The following is a 21,309-nucleotide window of genomic DNA, read 5'->3' as shown; positions in this document are numbered from 1 at the left end:
TAAATAATGATTTACCCTAGAAAAATCAGCTTGGCATATTCATGAATCTATCTTACTACTAAGAAATAATTATTTTTTTAATTTTATTTTTATTTTATTATGTTATGTTAGTCCCCATACAGTACATCATTAGTTTTTGATGTAGTGTTCCACGATCCATTGTTTTCTTATAACACCCAGTGCTCCATGCAATACATGCCCTCCTTAATACGCATCAGGGCTAACCCAACCCCATCCCCCTCCCCTCTAAAACCCTCAGTTTGTTTCTCCGAGTCCATAGTCTCTCATGGTTCATCTCCCCCTCCGATTCCCCCCTTTCATTTTTCTCTCCCTTCTCCTAATGTCCTCCATGCTATTCCTTATGTTCCACAAGTAAGTGAAACCATATGACAATTGACTTTCTAATGAGAAATAATTAGATTCTACTTAGAAAAATTTCTGCATAGCAACATTCAACTTAAGATACTGATTCAATACTTCTTAAAACATTACAAATTAGAACCGCCTATTTTGAACTGACAGAACTCTAACTGGAGTTCTACAAAGACAAAGGAATTATCCATGTTAGTAGACAAAACAGAGGATGCTAAATTAAATTTATTAAAAGACAGATATTTCCACAATGAATCACTCAGACATTACGCCTTGTTAGTTGTATTTTTACATAATGGTTACTTCCATGATAAATGACTCAAACTTTCTATTTCGTTTTAATAAAGTTCTGAAATGCTACGTATTCTATCTGCAAGCACACAACCAGAGTCAGAAAACAGCACAAAGATTCTATGCTAATTATACGTAAGTTCCTCAAGTCAATAACTGAACCGCCCATCTAAGAATTGGGTACACTAAAATATTTGCTGATAATATAACACTTTTATAATGAAAATGTACCTATCACATTTTACTTACATACACTGGCATCTAAGTAATAATGGAAATACACCATTTGCACCTACTAGATTAGTAGATATAATTATCTGCCTGGCCATTCCTCTTAGCAGGTTAATGTGTTGTGGCTGTTCATTCTAATGAGTTTTATAGGACTCATGACATCCAAATTCATAGAATATAAATTGAATAGATGAGACTTGTTATTTTATTTGTTAGTTATTTCTGCCATTTGAGATAGCTTACCATTTAATTCTTACACATCTCCCAGGTCCTCTTAACCCAACCACACTGTCCTGCCATTCCAGGGTAGATAATTTCTTACAAAGAGTTTATAATTTTCTCAGTGATTTTCTAATGTTCCTCAACAATGCACCTCAATCTTCATTTATCCACATCTAAACTGGCTGGCACCATAGACCCCTTTCAGTCTGAAGGTATGTTTCTTCCTTTGTTGCTGATCAACTTTATTTCATTACAATACCTATGGTGAAACAGCTGGAATAAGTCTCCTGTTACATTACCCATAAAACTGTTGATACTTTTGTTGACTTCCAAATTCTAGAATGGGAAGCAAGTTTCAATTTCTATCTACTTTTTCACCTAAAGAGTAGAAAAACATTCGTACTGGCATGAAGGTCCCATTATATCACCTTCCAACTAACTAGTTCACATTTATAACTTGTTGAATAATGATTTGAAACCCATAAAATCCTTTCCAGCTCAATGAGATCTGAGTGGGTTCCTGGGAGGATGTTAAAGGCAAGGACAGAAGGTATCCAAGTTCACTGTAGGAGCTAAAAAGGAACATTAAAATCCATTCAAGACACCTAGGATATAAAGTTTGGTGGATGTAACTCTAGTCTTTAAAGATGGTGAGTGCTGGAGTTTTCAAAGTTACTCAAAATTTAAATTCTAGTTGGTGAACATATGATGTAATATTGGTTTCACCAGCAGAATTTAGTGATTCATCACTTACATACAATACCCAGTGCTCATCATAACAAGTGCCCTCCTTAATACCCATCACCCATTTAGCCCGTCCCCCAACCCCCTTCCTCCATCAGTTTGTTCTCTACTATTAAAAGTCTCTTATGGTTTGCTTCCCTCTCTCTCTCTCTCTTTTCCCCCCCTTCCCATATGTTCATCTGGTTTGTTTCTTAAATTCCCAGTGGCTACCCTCAAATTTTAGCTTGCACAAGAAATTACCTTGGATTCTTTTTAAATTCATTTCTTGGGGGTGCCTGGGTGGCTCAGTCATTAAGTGTCTGCCTTCGGCTCAGGTCATGATCCCAGGGTCCTGGGATCGAGCCCCGCGTTGGGCTCCCCTCTCTGTGGGAGGCCTGCTTCTCCCTCTCCCACTCCCCCTGCTTGTGTCCCCTCTCTCTCTGTCTCGTTCTGTCAAATACATAAATAAAATCTTTAAAAAAAAATTCATTTCTTGGATCTGAAGCCCAGTCTGGGATTCTGATTTAAATGGAGAATTCCCAACTCCCTCAACCTCACCCCTACTGCCATGATTTTGATAAAGCTGTCTGCACACCAGATTAAGAAAAAAAGCACTGAGAAGCAGTGATGTGGGTTCACTGCAGAAAGTGGTCATATATTTTAGATGAAGCCTGGCAGAAGTAAGAGGCCAAAAAAAAAAAAAAAATCTGGGGCAAAACATCTTTATGTGCTTGTGAAGAAAAAAAAAATGTTTAGATCTTATTTATTTTTTTTTTTTATGGAAAGCAACAGAAAAGCAGAAGATGTTCAATAGTGCCAAAATTGGCCTGGGCTCATCAGCTTCATTTCCTAATCATCTGAGTTAAAGCCTAAACAGTTAATAATTTATTGCAGATATATGCACATTAATTATGAAATGAAATCAAGTTTCTCTTGTTGGAAAAGTCAAGTACTAAACTCTCTAACCCCTAAGGGCCTTCTCAACACCGTCATGCAATAATTCTGTACACATATCTGAGTAGCATTAAAATGGCTTAGTTCCCATTTTCTCACTTCTCTCAGTCTAGGGCTTGGCATAAGAATAAAGATGAGATGGAGACAAGATGATGTGCTCACTATGGCTGCACCCTAAATGCACTTTGAAGCAAGTTATGGTCCTCGCTTAGCCAAGGGAATCCTAACATTTCCTTTCAGGAAACCCCCCAAATCATAATCCAAGAGGGACAACTGGTTGTCCCACTGCCTCAAAATATGTCAAGATTACTTTCCTAAGGTAGACACTTCCCATCTATCAGGAACCTGGAACTCCTCTGATTATTCGTTACTTTGTACATAGAAAGCCATAAAACCATCTGGGATAAAAAAGGAACTGCAATTAAGCGGAAACATTCAATTGTGCATGAGTACAATAAGAATGTGCTATTTTAGTGTTACATAAAAAATACTTTAAGGCTCCTGTAAAGAATTTCCTGAATTTTAAAAGTATACCATACTATGATTCAGCTAATAAGTTCCAAATAAATATAAAACATTAATATTAATAATTAAATATTTAATAAGCAAGTATTATTAAACAAAATTTCTTCTCATAAAATTGGTCCATGCCTGAATTCCTCAAGATATTAAGATATAGATTAATATATGATTAAAGAATTATTGACTTTTAATGGACAATGTCACTTAACCACCAGCATGATGATTCTTATTAGACTAATTTTTTATTAGAATTTACTGTATGATTGCCTTAAATAAGACTGGAGTATCTGCACAATCTACATACAGAAACTTCTCGTGTGTCACCATTGGCAGAACCATGATCATACACACCATTCTGAATCTTAAACCATGAAATGCCTTAAACAGATGCGCTCTTTAAGGTGATAAAGAGATACTGAACACTTACTAAATCAGAGAATTGTGATGGACACAGGCAAGACAAGAAGTTGAAGCAAAGGGGCAGTTCCTTGAAGACTGTAAATACACTGAAGCAAGGAATTACTTCTTTTATTTTTTGTTCTCTGGGCATTCAGCACTCTCCCTATATATGTAAACAGCCCACTAATGATGAATACTTAAAATGTTCTGCCCTTGAAAACAACATTGCAATGAATAGGGTTATATATAAATCTTTTGCACACCTATGAATATTCCTGAAAAGAAGAATAAGCATTTAAAATTTAAGTACATACAATAGAAAAGCCTCGACCAATTTGCTCTCCTACAATGTATAAGATTAAGTGTTCCCCAAGCATGGATATTATCAATTGGCACAATTTGTACCAACCTAATGAACCAGAAATGATGTTTGAGGAAATCTGCTTTTACTAGCTTACCAATAAATTTGAAAACAATTGTGAGTGTTTATTTGATACTTATATTTCCTTTTCAGCATATACACTAAAAAGTGACTATATATGGATGGTAAGTTTACAGATGACTTATTTTATATATTTTCCAAACTTTCTACAGTCAGCATGTATTATTTTGTTATTAACATTTATCTTTTTAAAACACTAACACAAAAAGAGCTCTGGAATAGAAATGAAAAAGACTAAAAATCTTACAGAAAAATGAGTACAAGATATGAACTGTACATTTACAGGAAAGAAAGAATAAAAATATGAAAAGATTCTCATTCTCACAAAAAATACCCGAAAAATGTCCATTAAAACTACACTGAAGTAACATTTTTTTTGCCTATTAGATTTCACAAACATCAATGTCTTTAACACCACCCATACTGGTAAATGCATGGAGGAAAGATGTACTCTCATACTCTGATTGCCTGAAGAGTACAGATTGGTACCACCTCTGTGGGGTACAATCTGGCACCATCACCCCAAATTACCAATACAACATGCCCTTTGACAAAGATTTACATTACATAGGCAAAATGGCATATCTACAGAGTCCTATTTATTTAATTTAGCACTGTTCATAATAGGAAAATACTAGAATTGATCAAATTATGTCAACACTGAACTGATTAAGTAGATTATGGAACATACTTGCAATCAGATAAAACGGAACTATCAAAAAAAAAGAAAGAGGGGGAGGAGCAAGATGGCAGAGGAGTGGGAGACATGGATTTCGTCTGGTCCCAGGAATTCAGCTGGATAGAGATCAAACGATTCTGAACACCTACAAACTCAACAGGAGATCGAAGAAAAGAATAGCAACAACTCTCTGAACAGAAAAGCGACCACTTTCTGGAAGGTAGGACGTGTGAAGAAGTGAATCCGAGGCCATATTCGGGAGGATAGATGGCGGGGGAGGGGCCTCCGTCAGCCACTTCTGGCAAGTGATAGAGTCACGGAGCACAAAATCGGAACTTTTAGAGTCTGCTCTGCTGAGGGACCTCGACCCAGTGGCTAAGCAGGGGGTGGAACCCTCGCGGGACAGTGTGGTCTCAGGACCATCAGTGTCACAGGAAGACCGGGGGTGCCTGAGTGCAGCAGAGCTCCCAGGTATCAGAGCAGGGAATCCAGCTGCAGAGATGGAGCCGAGGCCCGGGCTCTCAGCTCGGGGTGGCCATAAACTGTGATCTGTGGTACAATCAGGCCACTGCTCCTCCAGCAGGGAACCAACAAGCGGCAGATCCAGGGAGACTCACCTTCCTTCCCCAGGAAGAGTGGCGTGGGAGTGCACCACAGGGATCTGCTGGGTTTGGAGACTCCAAACAGCGTCGTGTGCCAGAGATAGAAACCCTCGGTCACAGGCCGGGTGAGCACGGAGTGTGGCCAGAGACCGGGGAGACGGGAGTGACTGACTGCTTTTCTCTGGGGGCGCACTGAGGAGCGGGGCCTGAGTTCTCGGCTCCCCCAGGGTGGAGATTGGGAGGCCACCATTTTCACTCTCATCCTCCAAAGCTGTGCGGAAAGCTTGCATGGAACAAAAGCTCCAGAGAGCAAACCCAAGCAGATTACTTAGCCTGGACCAGGCAAGGGCGAGGCAATTCCGCCTCCAGCAAAGACATTTGGGAACCACGGCAACAGGCCCCTCCCCCAGGAGATCAGCAAGAACAGCCAGCCAAGACCAAGTTTACTGATCAATGAGAATGGCAGAACTCCAGCACTAGGGGAATACTGCACATAGAGTTCATGGCTTTTTTACCATGATTCTTTAGTCTTTCAAAGTTAATTTTTTTTAACAGTATTTTTTTTTTGAATTTTTCTTTTTCCCTTTTTCAACCAAAATCCTATCAATCCCTTTTTTAAAAAACATTTTTTATTTTTCATTTTTAGAGTCATATTCTATCCCTGCATAGTAGTTACCCTTATTTTTGGCATATATATATAAGTTGTTCTCTCCTTAAAATTTTGAGATACAGTTTCTTCTAACAGATCAAAATATACCCTAAATCTCTAGTGTATGGCTTTGTTCTAGTCTCCTGCCTGATCACATTCTCTCCCTTTTTTTTCCTCTTTTTTTTTAAAGCCTCTTCTTTTTTTTTTTATATAATTTTTTTTAAGATTTATTTATTTATTTATTTGAGAGAGAGAATGAGAGCGAGAGAGAGCACATGAGAGGGGGGAGGGTCAGAGGGAGAAGCAGACCCCCTGCTGAGCAAGGAGCCCGATATGAGACTCGATCCTGGGACTCCAGGATCATGACCTGAGCCAAAGGCAGTCGCTTAACCAACTGAGCCACCCAGGCGCCCTAAATCCTCTTCTTTCTTTTTTCAACAAACTTCTTATCTTACCAATTCCTTTTATAACATCTTTTATATATTTCATCTTTACAGTCATATTCCATCCCTTCATCGTATTAACCCTTTTTTTTTTAAGATTTTATTTATTTATTTGACAGAGGGAGACACACTGAGAGAGGGAACACAAGCAGGGGGATGGGAAAGGGAGAAGCAGGCTTCCCGCTGAGCAGGGAGCCCAATGCGGGGCTTGATCCCAGGACACTAGGATCATGACTGGAGCCGAAGCAGCTGCTTAACGACTGAGCCACCCAGGCACCCGTTAACCCTTCTTTTTGTACATATATAAGTTTTCCTTTCCTTAAAATTTTGGGAGGCATTTTCTTCATACAGACCAAAATACACCCAAAATCTAGTGTGTGGCACTGATTTATGCACCAGCCTGATCATACTTGATCATATTCTGTTTTTTTGTTTTGTTCTGTTTTTCTTTGTTTTTATCTTTTTCTTTTTCTTTTTTTTTCTTTCTTTCCCTTTCTTTCCCCCCAGTTTCAGGTCTTTTCTGATTTGTTTAGAGTATATTTTCTGGGGACACTGTTACCCTGTTAGCATTTTGTTCTCTCATTCATCTATTCTCCTCTGGACAAAAGGACAAGACGGAAAAAATCACCTCAACAAAAAGAACAAGAGGCAGTACCGACTGCCAGGGACCTACTCAATACGGACATTAGTACAATGTCGGAACTAGAGTTCACAATGATGATTTTAAAGATACTAGCTGGGCTTGAAAAAAGCATGGAAGTTATTAGAACCCTTTCTGGAGAAATAAAAGAACTAAAATCTAACCAAGTCGAAATCAGAAAGGCTATTAATGAGGTGCAATCAAAAATGGAGGCTCTAACTGCTAGGATAAATGAGGCACAAGAGAGAATTAGTGATATAGAAGACCAAATGATGGAAAATAAAGAAGCTGAGAAAAAGAGAGATAAACAACTACTGGATCACTAGGGAAGAATTCGAGAGATAAGCTATATCATAAGACGAAACAACATGAGAATAATTGGGATCCCAGAAGAAGAAGAAAGAGAGAGAGGAGCAGAAGGTATAATGGAGCAAATTATAGCAGAGAACTTCCCTAATTTGGGGAAGGAAACAGGCATCAAAATCCAGGAGGCACAGAGAACCCCCCCTCAAAATGAATAAAAATAGGTCAACACCCCGACATCTAAGAGTAAAACTTACGAGTCTCAGAGACAAAGAGAAAATCCTGAAAGCAGCTCGGGACAAGAGCTATGTAACCTACAATGGTAGAAACATTAGATTGGCAACAGACCTATCCACAGAGACCTGGCAGGCCAGAAAGGACTGGCATGATATATTAAGAGCACTAAATGAGGGTGCCTGGGTGGCTCAGTTGGTTAAGCGACTGCCTCAGCTCAGGTCATGATCCCAGGGTCCTGGGATCGAGTCCCGTATCGGGCTCCCTGCTCTGCGGGGAGCCTGCTTCTCCCTCTCCCACTCCCTATGCTTGTGTTCCCTCTCTCGCTGTGTCTCTCTCTGTCAAATAAATAAATAAAATCTTTAAAAAAAAAAAAGAGCACTAAATGAGAAAAATACGCAGCCAAGAATACTATATCCAGCGAGGCTGTCATTGAAAATAGAAGGAGAGATAAAAAGCTTCCAAGACAAACAAAAACTAAAGGAATATGCAAACACAAAACCAGCACTACAAGAAATATTGAAAGGGGTCCTATAAGCAAAGAGAGAACCTAAAAGCAACATAGACCAGAAAGGAACACAGACAATATACAGTAACAGTCACCTTACAGGCAATACAATGACACTAAATTCCTATCTTTCAAGAGTTACCCTGAATGTAAATGGGCTAAATGCCCCAATCAAAAGACACAGGCTATCAGATTGGATAAAAAAACAAGACCCATCGATATGCTGTCTGCAAGAGACTCATCTTAGACCCAAAGACACCCCCAGATTGAAAATGAGGGGGTGGAAAACCATTTACCATGCTAATGGACACCAAAAGAAAGCTGGGGTGGCAATCCTTATATCAGACAAATTAGATTTTAAACCAAAGACTGTAATAAGAGATGAGGAAGGACACTATATCCTACTTAAAGGGTCTATCCAACAAGAAGATCTAACAATTATAAATATCTATGCTCCTAACATGGGAGCAGCCAATTATATAAGCCAATTAATAACAAAAGCAAAGAAACACATCGACAACAATACAATAATAGTGGGGGACTTTAACACCCCCCTCACTGAAATGGACAGATCGTCTAAGCAAAAGATCACCAAGGAAATAAAGACTTTAAATGACACACTGGACCAAATGGACTTCACAGATATATTCAGAACATTCCATCCCAAAGCAACAGAATACACAATCTTCTCTAGTGCCCATGGAACATTCTCCAGAATAGATCACATCCTAGGTCACAAATCAGGTCTCAACTGGTACCAAAAGATTGGGATCATTCCCTGCCTGTTTTCAGACCACAATGCTTTGAAACTAGAACTCAATCACAAGAGGAAAGTCAGAAAGAACTCAAACACATGGAGGCTAAAGAGCAACCTACAAAAGAATGAATGGGTCGGGGCACCTGGGTGGCTCAGTTGGTTGAGCGACTGACTTCAGCTCAGGTCATGATCTCAGGGTCCTGGGATCGAGCCCTGCATTGGGCTCCCTGCTCGGCGGGAAGCCTCCTTCTCCCTCTCCCACTCCCCCCACTTGTGTTCCCTCTCTCGCTCTCTCTCTGTCAAATAAATGAATAAAATCTTAAAAAAAAAGAATGAATGGGTCAAACAGGAAATTAAAGAAGAATTTAAAAACTTCATGGAAACAAATGAAAATGAAAACACAACTATTCAAAATCTTTAGGATACAGCAAAGGCAGTCCTAAGAGGAACATATATAGCAATATAAGCCTTTCTCAAGAAACAAGAAAGGTCTCAAATACACAACCTAACCCTACACCTAAAGGAGCTGGAGAAAGAATAGCAAATAAAGCCTAAACCCAGCGAAGGAAGAGAAATAATAAAGACCAGAGCAGAAATCAATGAAATAGAAACCAAAAGAAGAGTAGAACAGATCAACAAAACTAGGAGCTGGTTCTTTGAAAGAATTAACAAGATTGATAAACCCCTGGCCAGACTTATCAAAAAGAAAAGAGAAATGACCCAAATCAACAAAATCATGAATGAAAGAGGAGAGATCACAACCAACACCAAAGAAATACAAACAATTATAAGAACATATTATGAGCAACTATATGCCAGCAAATTAGATAACCTGGAAGAAATGGATGCATTCCTAGAGATGTATCAACTACCAAAACTGAACCAGGAAAAAACAGAAAACCTGAACAGACCTATAACCACTAAGGAAATTGAAGCAGTCATCAAAAATCTCCCAAAAAACAAAAGCCCAGGGCCAGATGGCTTCCCAGAGGAATTCTACCAAACATTTCAAGAAGAATTAATACCTATTGTTCTGAAACTATTCCAAAAAATAGAAATGGAAGGAAAACTTCCAAACTCGTTTTATGAGGCCACCGTTACCTTAATCCCCAAAGCAGACAAAGACCCTGTCAAAAAGGAGAATTACAGACCAATATCCTTGATGAACATGGATGCAAAAATTCTCACCAAAATACTAGCCAATAGGATCCAACAGTACATTAAAGGATTATTCACCACGACCAAGTGGGATTTATTCCTGGGCTGCAAGGTTGGTTCAACATCTGCAAATCAATCAATGTCATGCAACACATTAATAAAAGAAAGAACAAGAACCATATGATCCTCTCCATAGATGCAGAAAAAACATTTCACAAAGTACAGCAGCCTTTCTTGATCAAAACTCTTCAGAGTATAGGGATAGAGGGTCCATACCTCAATATCATAAAAGCCATCTATGAAAAACCCACAACGAATATCATTCTCAATGGGGAAAAACCGAGAGCTTTCCCCCTAAGGTCAGGAACACGGCAGGGATGTCCACTATCACCACTGCTATTCAACATAGTATTAGAAGTCCTAGCCATAGCAATCAGACAACAAAAAGAAATCAAAGGCATCCAAATCGGCAAAGAAGTCAAACTCTTACTCTTTGCAGATGATATGATACTTTATGTGGAAAACCCAAAAGACTTCACCCCAAAACTGCTAGAACTCATACAGGAATTCAGTCAAGTGGCAGGATATAAAATCAATGCACAGAAATCAGTGGCATTCCTATACACCAACAACAAGACAGAAGAAAGAGAAATTAAGGAGTTGATCCCATTTACAATTGCACCCAAAACCATAAGATACCTAGGAATAAATCTAACCAAAGAGGCAAAGGATCTGTACTCAGAAAACTATAAAATACTCATGAAAGAAATTGAAGAAGACACAAAGAAATGGAAAAACGTTCCATGCTCATGGATTGGAAGAACAAATATTGTGAAGATGTCAATGCTACCTAGAGCAATCTACACATTCAGTGCAATCCCCATCAAAATACCATCCACTTTTTTCAAAGAAATGGAACAAATAATCCTAAAATTTGTATGGAACCAGAAAAGACCCCGAATAGCCAGAGGAATGTTGGAAAAGAAAAGCAAAGCTGGTGGCATCACAATTCCGGACTTCCAGCTCTATTACAAAGCTGTCATCATCAAGACAGTATGGTACTGGCACAAAAACAGACACATCGATCAATGGAACAGAATAGAGAGCCCAGAAATGGACCCTCAACTCTATGGTCAACTCATATTGGACAAAGCAGGAAAGAATGTCCAATGGAAAAAAGAGTCTCTTCAACAAATGGTGTTGGGAAAACTGGACAGCCACATGCAGAAGAATGAAACTGGACCATTTCCTTACACCACACACAAAAATAGACTCAAAATGGTTGAAAGACCTCAATGTGAGGCAGAAGTCCATCAAAATCCTAAAGGAGAACACAGGCAGCAACCTATTCGACCTCAGCCGGAACAACTTCTTCCTAGAAACATCGCCAAAGGCAAGGGAAGAAGAGCAAAAATGAACTATTGGGACCTCATCAAGATAAAAAGCTTTTGTTTGCACAGCAAAAGAAACAGTCAACAAAACCAAAAGACAACCGACAGAATGGGAGAAGATATTTGCAAATGACATATCAGATAAAGGGCTAGGATCCAAAATCTATAAAGAACTTCTTAAACTCAACACCCAAAGAACAAAGAATCCAATCAAGAAATGGGCAGAAGACATGAACAGACATTTTTATCCAAAGAAGACATCCAAATGGCCAATAGACACATGTAAAAGTACTCAACATCTCTCGGCATCAGGGAAATCCAAATCAAAACCTCCATGAGATATCACCTCACACCAGTCAGAATGGCTAAAATTAACAAGTCAGGAAACGACAGATGTTGGCGGGGATGCGGAGAAAGGGGAACCCTCCTCCACTGTTGGTGAGAATGCAAGCTGGTGCAGCCACTCTGGAAAACAGTATGGAGGTTCCTCAAAAAGTTAAAAATAGAGCTACTATACGATCCAGCAATTGCACTACTGGGTATTTACCCCAAAGATACAAATGTAGGGATCTGAAGGGGTATACCCCGATGTTTATAGCAGCAATGTCCCCAATAGCCAAACTGTTGAAAGAACCAAGATGTCCATCGACAGATGAATGGATAAAGAAGATGTGGTATAGGGGCACCTGGGTGGCTCAGTAGTTAAGCGTCTGCCTTCAGCTCAGGTCATGATCCCAGGGTCCTGGGATCGAGCCCCGCATCAGGCTCCCTGTTCGGCCAGGAGCCTGCTTCTCCCTCTCCCACTCTCCCTGCTTGTGTTCCCTCTCTAGCTGTTTCTCTCTCTCTGTCAAATAAATAAATAAAATCTTAAAAAAAAAAAAGATGTGGTATATATATACAATGGAATATTATGCAGCCATCAAAAGGAATGAGATCTTGCCATTTGCAACGTGGATGGAACTGGAGTGTGTTATGCTGTTTAAAATAAGTCAATCAGAGAAAGACATGTATCATATGAACTCACTGATATGAGGAATTCTTAATCTCTGGAAACAAACTGAGGGTTGCTGGAGTGGTGGGGGGTGGGAGGGATGGGCTGGCTGGGTGATAGACACTGGGGAGGGTATGTTCTATGGTGAGTGCTGTGAATTGTGCAAGACTGTTGAATCACAGATCTGTACCTCTGAAACAAATAATACAATATATGTTAAAAAAAGAAGAAGATAGCAGGAGGGGAAGAATGAAGGGGGGAAATTGGAGGGGGAGACAAACCATGAGAGACGATGGACTCTGAGAAACAAACTGAGGGTTCTAGAGGGGAGGGGGGTGGGGGGATGGGTTAGCCTGGTGATGGGTATTAAAGAGGGCACATACTGCATGGAGTACTGGGTGTTATACGCAAACAATGAATCATGGAACACTACATCAAAAACTAATGATGGTGATTAACATAACAATAAAAAATTTTTAAAAAAGAAAGAAGAATCTCTGTGCACTCATGTGGTAATCTCACATGTGCATGCATGTGTGTATGTGTATAAATAATGTAGGCTTAAAAAGTATAAATTTATACACATATATTTATTTGTTTATTTATCAACTGCTTCTAGACCACACACTAGAAACTAATAACCCTAGCTACATCTAGGAAGGAATATAGCAATAACTGGAAAAAAGGGGTTTGAGGAAGATTTTTCATTGCATACCTTTCGGAGGTTCTGTTTGGTAAAGTTTGAGACCTTATAATTTTGAAAATGGTATTATTTTGTCTTTAGGTTTGCATGGTAGTTTGGCTCTTAACTATAGAGAACAAACTGAGGGTTACTGGAGGGGAGGGGGTTGGGGAGACAGGTTAAATAGGTCAGATGGGTAGAAAGGAGGGCACTTGTGATGACCATTGGGTGTTGTATGTAAGTGATGAATCACTAAATTCTACACCTGAAACTAATATTGCACTGTATGTTAACTAACTGGAATTTAAATAAAAACTTGAAAAAAAAAAGAATGTTAGCTGGTCTGAGTCCTGGATTCCAAAGCACATTTCCTCAGAACTCTAAAATTACCAACTCATGATCCTCTAGCATCTAACACTCATTCCATTAGAGATAATCATTCCCTTATTAAACCTGTAGAATTTTCTCTTTCTCTTTGATTTTCTAATATTCTCCCACAATGTGTCTAGGCATGGGTCTCTACTAATACCACCGTGAGCTTGGTGATTCATCCTTCAATCTGAAGGTGTGCATCTTCCTTTATCTCTGGAAATGAGATTATGATACAAAAAAAAGCTGTGTTAACCTCTATCTAACCTATATTAGTTGTATCAGCCAAATCAACTGGAATCACTGAATTAAATAACACTCTCCACACCATCTAGAAAATATGATCACTGAGGCATACAACATGCAGAATGCACATAGCTCATAGATTCCTCTCGTCTTGCTACTTGAAATTATCTCTACCAACCAGCCTGTATGTTGACCAAGAATCAGCTGAATTTGCTTGAACGCACAAAGGTACAACATTCTGTAATCATGTAATTTAATCAGACACTAAATATTAAACAGCAAAATACAAGTGCAAAAGTGTCTTTGTTTCCTTGAAAAATTTGGAAAAACTTGAGAAAGGTAAGTTGCTAAAGGAAAACTGCTCTAATTTTATTTGGGATGAAACAACTGTAAAAGATTTGAAATTTTTAAAAGTCCAGGATTCTACACATAAGTTACGTTGAGTCTGTCTTTAGTTTTTCTTCCAAATACAGAAATTTATATTGGAAATTAGTTTGTATGCCTGCTGGGTGAGGCTCACCTGTACGACCTCACATCCAAAGCTTGGCTGATAAATATATATATATATATGATTTAAATTAGATTCAAATCTTTAGGGTACATTGCATGCATTTTAAAAATTCTATCCTTTATAAATGGACGGAGGTAAATAATCATATATGTGCTTAACGTTTACTGTATAAGGTGTTTATCATGGAGTTATTTATAAAAGTGAAAAATTGGAACAACAGGACATTGGTCAAATAAATTACACTACACTCACACACACAAAATTGTGTCCTTTCACTTACTTTTAAAAGTTAACCGCTATTAGATAAATTTGAACCATCTAGATCTAGGATTCATGGCTCACAACTTTTCTTTCATACTATGGATGCATTTGTCTTTTATATTATGTTCTGGGAGAATTTCTGGGCCTGATCTTCTAGGTCAGAAATTTACCTGTCAGTTCACTGATGGAGTTGTTAATTCTAATGACCACTTATTTTTAGATACATTGTATCTATCTTTTTTTTTTTCTGGACAGCAGCTGTTGCTGTATTTTTTTTTAATTTATTTTTTCCATGAATATATATCCACTCTTATACTTCTGTTAAAGTATCCATCTATTCTATTAATTTTGTTGCTCCATATACTAACAAGCCAGAGTCTGAGGACTCTCCTTTATATGGTTCATTTTCTTTAGAGTGTGATATTCTTGGGTGTCAGCTCATATCTTTTTGGTTTCCCTGCTCACCTATCTGTTGTGACTCCTCGGGTTATTTGGTGAAACAGGTGGGCCCTTCTTCTGGGTGAAGGGAGCCAATAGATCACCTTTTTAGAAGGGAGATGCTGTGTCCTCTGGTGTCACCAACATGTCTGGGAAAGCTCAGCCTTTATCCTTTCTGTTCTTGCCTAGGCATGCACATGTGGCTTCCACTGCTGGTCATAATTGGACATGAAAAAAAGCCAATGCCACCTCTGTTCCCTGCATTCCTGCTCCCTGCACTTCTGGTGAATCCCCTCCCAGTTCATGGAGGTTTCCTAATGTCTCCATGTTCTCCATTAATCCAGTCCAAACTGTTTTCAGTCTTTAAGGAGATATTCAACATGTCTGAGGTACTAATGGCATTCTTTTATAATATTGCTTTAGATTTACTTAGAAGCCACAGAAAAGATCTTCTAAGATTTGGCTTGAACCAAGAAGGTAGATGAGTGAGGTTCGTCTGCAGTCTTTACTTTTTTTCATTTGGATGATCATGCCACTTCTTTCCACTCTGCTAGTACACGACCCTTCCCAGGACTCTGCCAGGACACTCCCCTCCTGCCTTAGTACTGGTACCTGAGAAAGTGCCTTGTCTGGAATGGATACCCTAAAATATTTAACTGTTCAAAACTGGCTGTGGCATCGAATGTAGTGATGCAAAAAAAAAAGGAGTAAACTGCCAAAAAAAAAAAAAAAAAAGAAAAGAAACTGAATTTACACAAGGCTGCAGATTCTGTATAAAGAGCTAATCAAAATGACTACTGTATAAAACTTAAAAATTAAGGGGATAAAGTTTTAGTAGTCACTCTTTATCATCCTGGAAGAATAATCCAAATATTAATGATGACCATTTCAACAGTCCATTTAGAGGGAACCACAGGCAAGGTGTATCATGATCTAGTTTATCCTGTTGACATGTGCTTTAAAAAAAAAAAAAAACTAATGCGTTTGTTTTGAGCCAACATAACTGTTGCACTCTTTCATAATATTTAATTTGTTGCTTTTTTGTAGTTTAAGTTTTAGAGATTGTTATTTAAAACATAATAAAGTTCTGTATATGCTGTATTTTGTTCAGTGATTTTTATTGAGTGCCGACTCAAAACCAGGTATCTTACGATGTTGTGGAAATGAAAAGAAATGAGTAAGAAAGTAGCATCAAAGCACTTGGGGCATACCTATATTTGTACCTATCTCAAGCTATTGTATATCCTTGTTTCCATTTGTCACTGGCAAGGCAGGCTGGAAGCTCCCTGAAACATACATCAAGGCTTTTTCATCTACTTTTTGTATTCTCCGTATCTGCACAATGCCTTGCTCAGAGGACTTGCTCAATAAATGTTTAATTGCTTAGTATTAGAATATTTATGTGCCTACAGGATCTAATATGTGGCTCAAATAAGATCATTCTTCAATATTAGAGACTAAGAAGGGGAAACAGAAATAGTAAGAACACTTCATATATCTATTGCTAGATATGTAAATACAATTTGTGTGTTTTATAAATAGGAAAAATGAGATCCAGAAAGATTAAGTACTTTGAAGAGGCAGCACCTGACCATGTACCCAAAATATCTATTCTAGCACTTTCCCTTTCACAGCACAAGTCAGACTGATATCTGGAGAATGAATTGGCCAACCTTATAAATGTTTACCACTGTGCAATACTGGGTAGTTGATGATCTATGTCCTCTGATAGAGACTCTTGGGTCTTTTCAAATATGCACTAATCCAAAAGGTATGGAGGACTTCAGGCACCAGAAGGCAAAACTAGCTGCTGAGAGAGGGGAGGGGAAGGTACACTTAGTTATCTACTCTTGTTTGGCAACTAAAGATCAGAAAGCTTTCACTTACTGAGAAGAAAAAAAACTGTTGCAAACGAAAAGCAGTTGCATTTATAATTAATTCACCCCCACAGAAAGTCATTATGATTCCTCACATTAGAATGAGAGGATCACAGAATTCTGGAAATACAGAAGAACAAGATGTAGCCCCATGATAATCAACAGTTAGGAAAAGCCCATAGTCCAGCAGACAAGGCTTTTGAGGTCTGATCTCACCAAACATTTTAGGATCATCTCCCCTTATTGCATAGCCCAGTTACAGGAGATTCTTATTTTCATTTCCTTGATAGGTCTCCACTTTTATATCTTCAGCATCATGCCTCTATCTAAAACACTCTTCAGCCTTGTTCTTCCTGGGGAAAGCCTCCTCATGCTTCAGTTAAACTCTGCTTTGGGAAGCCTTCCCCAACTTTCCAAGCTGGATTTACCTCAGGCATAAGATCTGATTCAGCACCTCACTGTTCCATAGATACCTGGGTCATAACCACTTGTGTATGATGTCCTTCTCCCAATCTGTAAGTCCCTGATGCAGGATGTGGGATACATTTAACATCTAATAGAATTTCAATTCTATCCTCCAGTTTTTAATTAAATCATCCAATTCTCTCATTTAATGAGTGAAAACTGAAGCCCAGAGAGGTAAGGGACTTGTCAATTGTCAGGGTACAAGCCAATGTCAGAGCTCAGATAACAAATTGTGCTCTCTTTCCTTATCCACCCTCATAAGGGAAAAAGGCCTGGCATGGTAGAGTCTGGAGTAACAAACCTACTCTTCTTGGCTATCTGCCTAACTTTTTACTCAAAAGTCTGACTGCTATACTGTATTGCTGGCAACGTCACATTTCCTCAATAACAAAGACTTCCCAGTTCAGAACATATACATATGTGGCTAATAGGATAAGTGAGTAAAAGTCCAACATGATAAACAGGGAAGTATGTCAAACTCCTATTCAGTCTATGAAAAACCTACTCATAATTCTAACTTTGCTCCCTTAAGTATGGAGAGAAAGCACAGCTCATTTGGAAAATGTGACCAAAAGCCCACATTTCAACACAGTGAAATGCTTTATCCCCTATTGCCTCTACCACACCAGGAACTTTCTATATGTAATTATTTAATCCCTGGCCAAAAACTAGTGGACAATAAAATCCCCACAAAATGTTTCCCCCACTGAAGTGTTCAAATATCAGTTCCACAAAAAACATTTTTAAAAGCTTTTCGTGTATTTTTTCCATGCCAACTTTTTTCACTCATGGCTAAAAATGTCCATATTTGAATATTCATCATTATGAGCATCTGGTAAAATATAGCCCTGTCCAGCAATTTACATCATTGGACTTTGAGACCTTAGGAGGGCATAGGTAAAAATTTCCAGTTTCATTTTGTCTGGATTATGACCATCTTTTTCCATTTCATGGCTTTGGGTGGCTTTAATTGTGCGGATATTTTCTGCTCTCCATTACTATTGGGTTTTTCTAGAAATGAGCAGGTTGCTTTCAGACAAGTCTTTGTGGATTTCATCAATGGCTCATTAGGAACAGCAAAATGAAGCCACAAATCACATGAGCGTTTTCAATATCTTGTGGGTTTTGCCTTAAACCAGTAATAAAGGCCACAATGATGATGGCTGCGTAATAACATGAAGGCACTTAATGCCTCTGAACTGTACATCTAAAAATGGTTAAAAGGGTAAATTTTATGTTATGTGTACTTTACCACAAAATAAAGGCCAACTTACAGGAGGTAACAATTATCCCCAAACCTGGGTCAGAGCAGAGGAGAGAAAATCCCATGATGATCTCCATTGTTCAGATAGAGTAAATGATTTTTATTTTCAGGTTCCAACAGGCCTCTCAGCAAGGCTCCCACCTCTACCACCTTCTACCATGGAGTGGAGAAGAGAAGAACCAACTACAGCCAGGTAAAATGGAAACCTCAGAAAAGAAAAAGTTAAACCACAGAACCATGACCCTTTGCATACCTACTGGGTTCTAAGGTCAGACTGGGTTCTAAGGTCACTCATCAGTCCACAGCTCCCAGTCTCTCAGTGACTCCTTCTCCACTCCTGTCCCTCCCAGAACACTGAACAGGTGTCCAGTGTGGCTGTGCATGCGTTTAAATTCTAGACAGCTGTCAGAATGTAATTCCCTAGAGAACCGTTCTGACAACTTTGAAGTAGGACATGAAAAAAAAAAAAAAAAGATAATAAATGCAGAACTGGGGGTGGGGGCAGACCCAGAGGAGATTCTGCAGTGAGCAGATTGGTTGTCTTCCAAACTCCTAAAAGACACCACGTGGTGGGCTTATTTTGAAATACAGAAAGAAGTAAAACCAGTGGGAAGAGGTACCAGGAGACAGTTTGATACAGTAATCAAAAGAAACGTGTAACCGTATAGAAGGAGAAGGCTCTTAATCCATCCAGTTAGGCTTCAGATTCACTGACTGCCCTGGAGATTTCAATGGGAGCTAAACCGGATAGACTTCCTGCGTAGTGGAGACTAGGGTGAACTTCAGGGCGACCACTTTGGAAGGGGACGAGGTGCATGCAAACCAGCCTGGTGTGTGGGGAGAGGGCGGAGTGGCGGGAAAGTGGAGAGGAGGGGAAGCAAGGGCGCTTACCAGGCCACCTCCACAGGTGCTGAAAGAGGCCAGCGAGCCCGGGTGCCGCAGCACCGCTCCGGTGTAGAAGCAGGAGGCGTCGGGCGGCGCCGGAGGGCGCGGGGCGGCTGCTGCCCGCGTGGGGCCGGGGCCGGGACTCGGCCGCTGTTCCACCGCGAAGCGCGGCGCCAGGAAGCGGCCATCTCTCCGGAGCAGCAGGTACAGGTCCCGGGAGAAGGCCGGGATCCGCAGCAGTACCTCGTCGCCGTCCGGCTCGGCTTCCTGGCCCGGGGGAGGAGACGGGGGTGGCTGTGGGGGCGGCGGCTGCCACGAGGCCGGGGCGCCCGGGGACAGGGCGGCAGCCCCGCTGGATCCCCGCGGCAGTTCCTGCGACTCGAACTCCTCGTCCTCCTCGCCCGCCCGCGGCGACGGCGGCCGAGGCTGGGGCGGAGGCTCGGACTGGCCCTCCGCCGGCTCCACCGGCGGCGCCGGGGCCACGGAGCGCACCTCGCGTGAGCTGCCGGCCGCCTGCGCCCGGGCGCTTCCGCCGCGCACCCAGCCTGGGTCCGCGCTGCCCCCGCTGCCGCCGGCCGCGTCCACCGGCTCCCGGCGCCAGAGTGCAGGAAACACGACTTCCCACTCCTCGCGGTCGGGGGCGAACTGCAGCCCTGCGGGCGGGGCAGACAGAGAAGTGCGGGGCGTAAAGTGCCGCGGTTCCAGTAGCACAAGCATTCCCAGGCTCACACTCGGTTCAGACCCAAGGCTCTCGTGTTAATGTGTTGGAGACCACCCGTCTAGCCCCTGAAACTCTTGCAACCCCTGAAGCCTCGCGATCAGATTACAGACCCCAGCATTTTCCAAAATAAAAGTACGATTATATGGGGGGGAGGGGTGAAGGAGTGCGGCCGCAAAGTTTGGTGACAGCACTTAGTAGGTGAAGGAAAACCGGTGCAAAGACTCCAACCAGATAAATTATTTTCTTAAGTATACGTCAGAGCAAAGCATCGCTATCAATTGCTGTACTTCCCCATTTTCCCCCAGGTGCTGTAAACGTACCTTTGCAAACATTACTGCTCTCATTAATTCCACGATGCTTAAAATGAGGTCGAGAGAAGTGCATTTCGCTCGAGCATGACCCCTTCATCTGCACCCGTACGCTCCTTTTTATTGCTACCCACTGAGTCCTGCTCGCCGCGCACCGGCTGCACCAGCCCTGCCTCCCCGTGCGTTCCCGGTTTCCGCTGGGGAAGTTGGAAAGCCAGCCGAAAGTCTCGGCAGAACTCACCTGAAACGATCCCATTCGACAAGACCCCCAGCTGGTAAAGGAGGCAGCAGCAGCAGATGTGAGTAAGGCGCATCTCGAGGCTCTTTCCGGGACCGCGCTCCCGCGGCCGCGGCTCCCTGCCCCGCGCGCGCCTCCTTGCGCGATCCACCGCGGGCGCCGCCGCCTCCCCGGAGCGCAAGGAGGCCAGGCAGCGAGTTTGCCCAGGCCCTTTGTCTGCCGGGGGGTGGGAGGGGGGGCTGCTGTGTGACTCCGAGAGGCTGCTCGAGCCCGGGCGGGGGGGGGGGGGGGGGGGGGAGGAGCGGGGGCAGGCAGCGCCGCGGCCCCGCAGCGCTCGGGCTCCCTGGCGAATTAGGTGATGAGTCTATTTTCTGTGTTCTGGACGTTGCGAGAGTTTCCGGAGCCCCACAGGATAGACCCAAAGTTCAGGAGCGAGCCGGCAGGCGCAAGGCGGGCAGTGCTGCCTCCGGACAGGCGGAGGACTGCCCCGCGCGGGCAGGAGCGCCGTGGTGTCCGAGCCGTGGCTCGCCGCC

General features: G+C 41.4%; 1 protein-coding gene across 1 annotated transcript in view; it reads right to left on the bottom strand.

Moving 5' to 3' along the window:
• The window catches only part of ADAMTS19 (ADAM metallopeptidase with thrombospondin type 1 motif 19), a 257,812-nt gene extending 236,951 nt beyond the window's left edge, over nt 1-20,861 (bottom strand). The window contains 2 exon segments of the mRNA XM_021701899.1: nt 19,516-20,162; nt 20,780-20,861. Of these exon segments, the coding sequence (XP_021557574.1) occupies nt 19,516-20,162; nt 20,780-20,852 (720 nt within the window). The 5' untranslated portion in view covers nt 20,853-20,861.
• Between the last annotated feature and the right edge of the window lie 448 nt (nt 20,862-21,309).

The sequence above is a fragment of the Neomonachus schauinslandi genome, chromosome 7 (genome assembly GCF_002201575.2).
Source record: "Neomonachus schauinslandi chromosome 7, ASM220157v2, whole genome shotgun sequence".
Classification (NCBI taxonomy): domain Eukaryota; kingdom Metazoa; phylum Chordata; class Mammalia; order Carnivora; family Phocidae; genus Neomonachus; species Neomonachus schauinslandi.
This window is presented reverse-complemented; position numbering and strand designations above follow the sequence as displayed.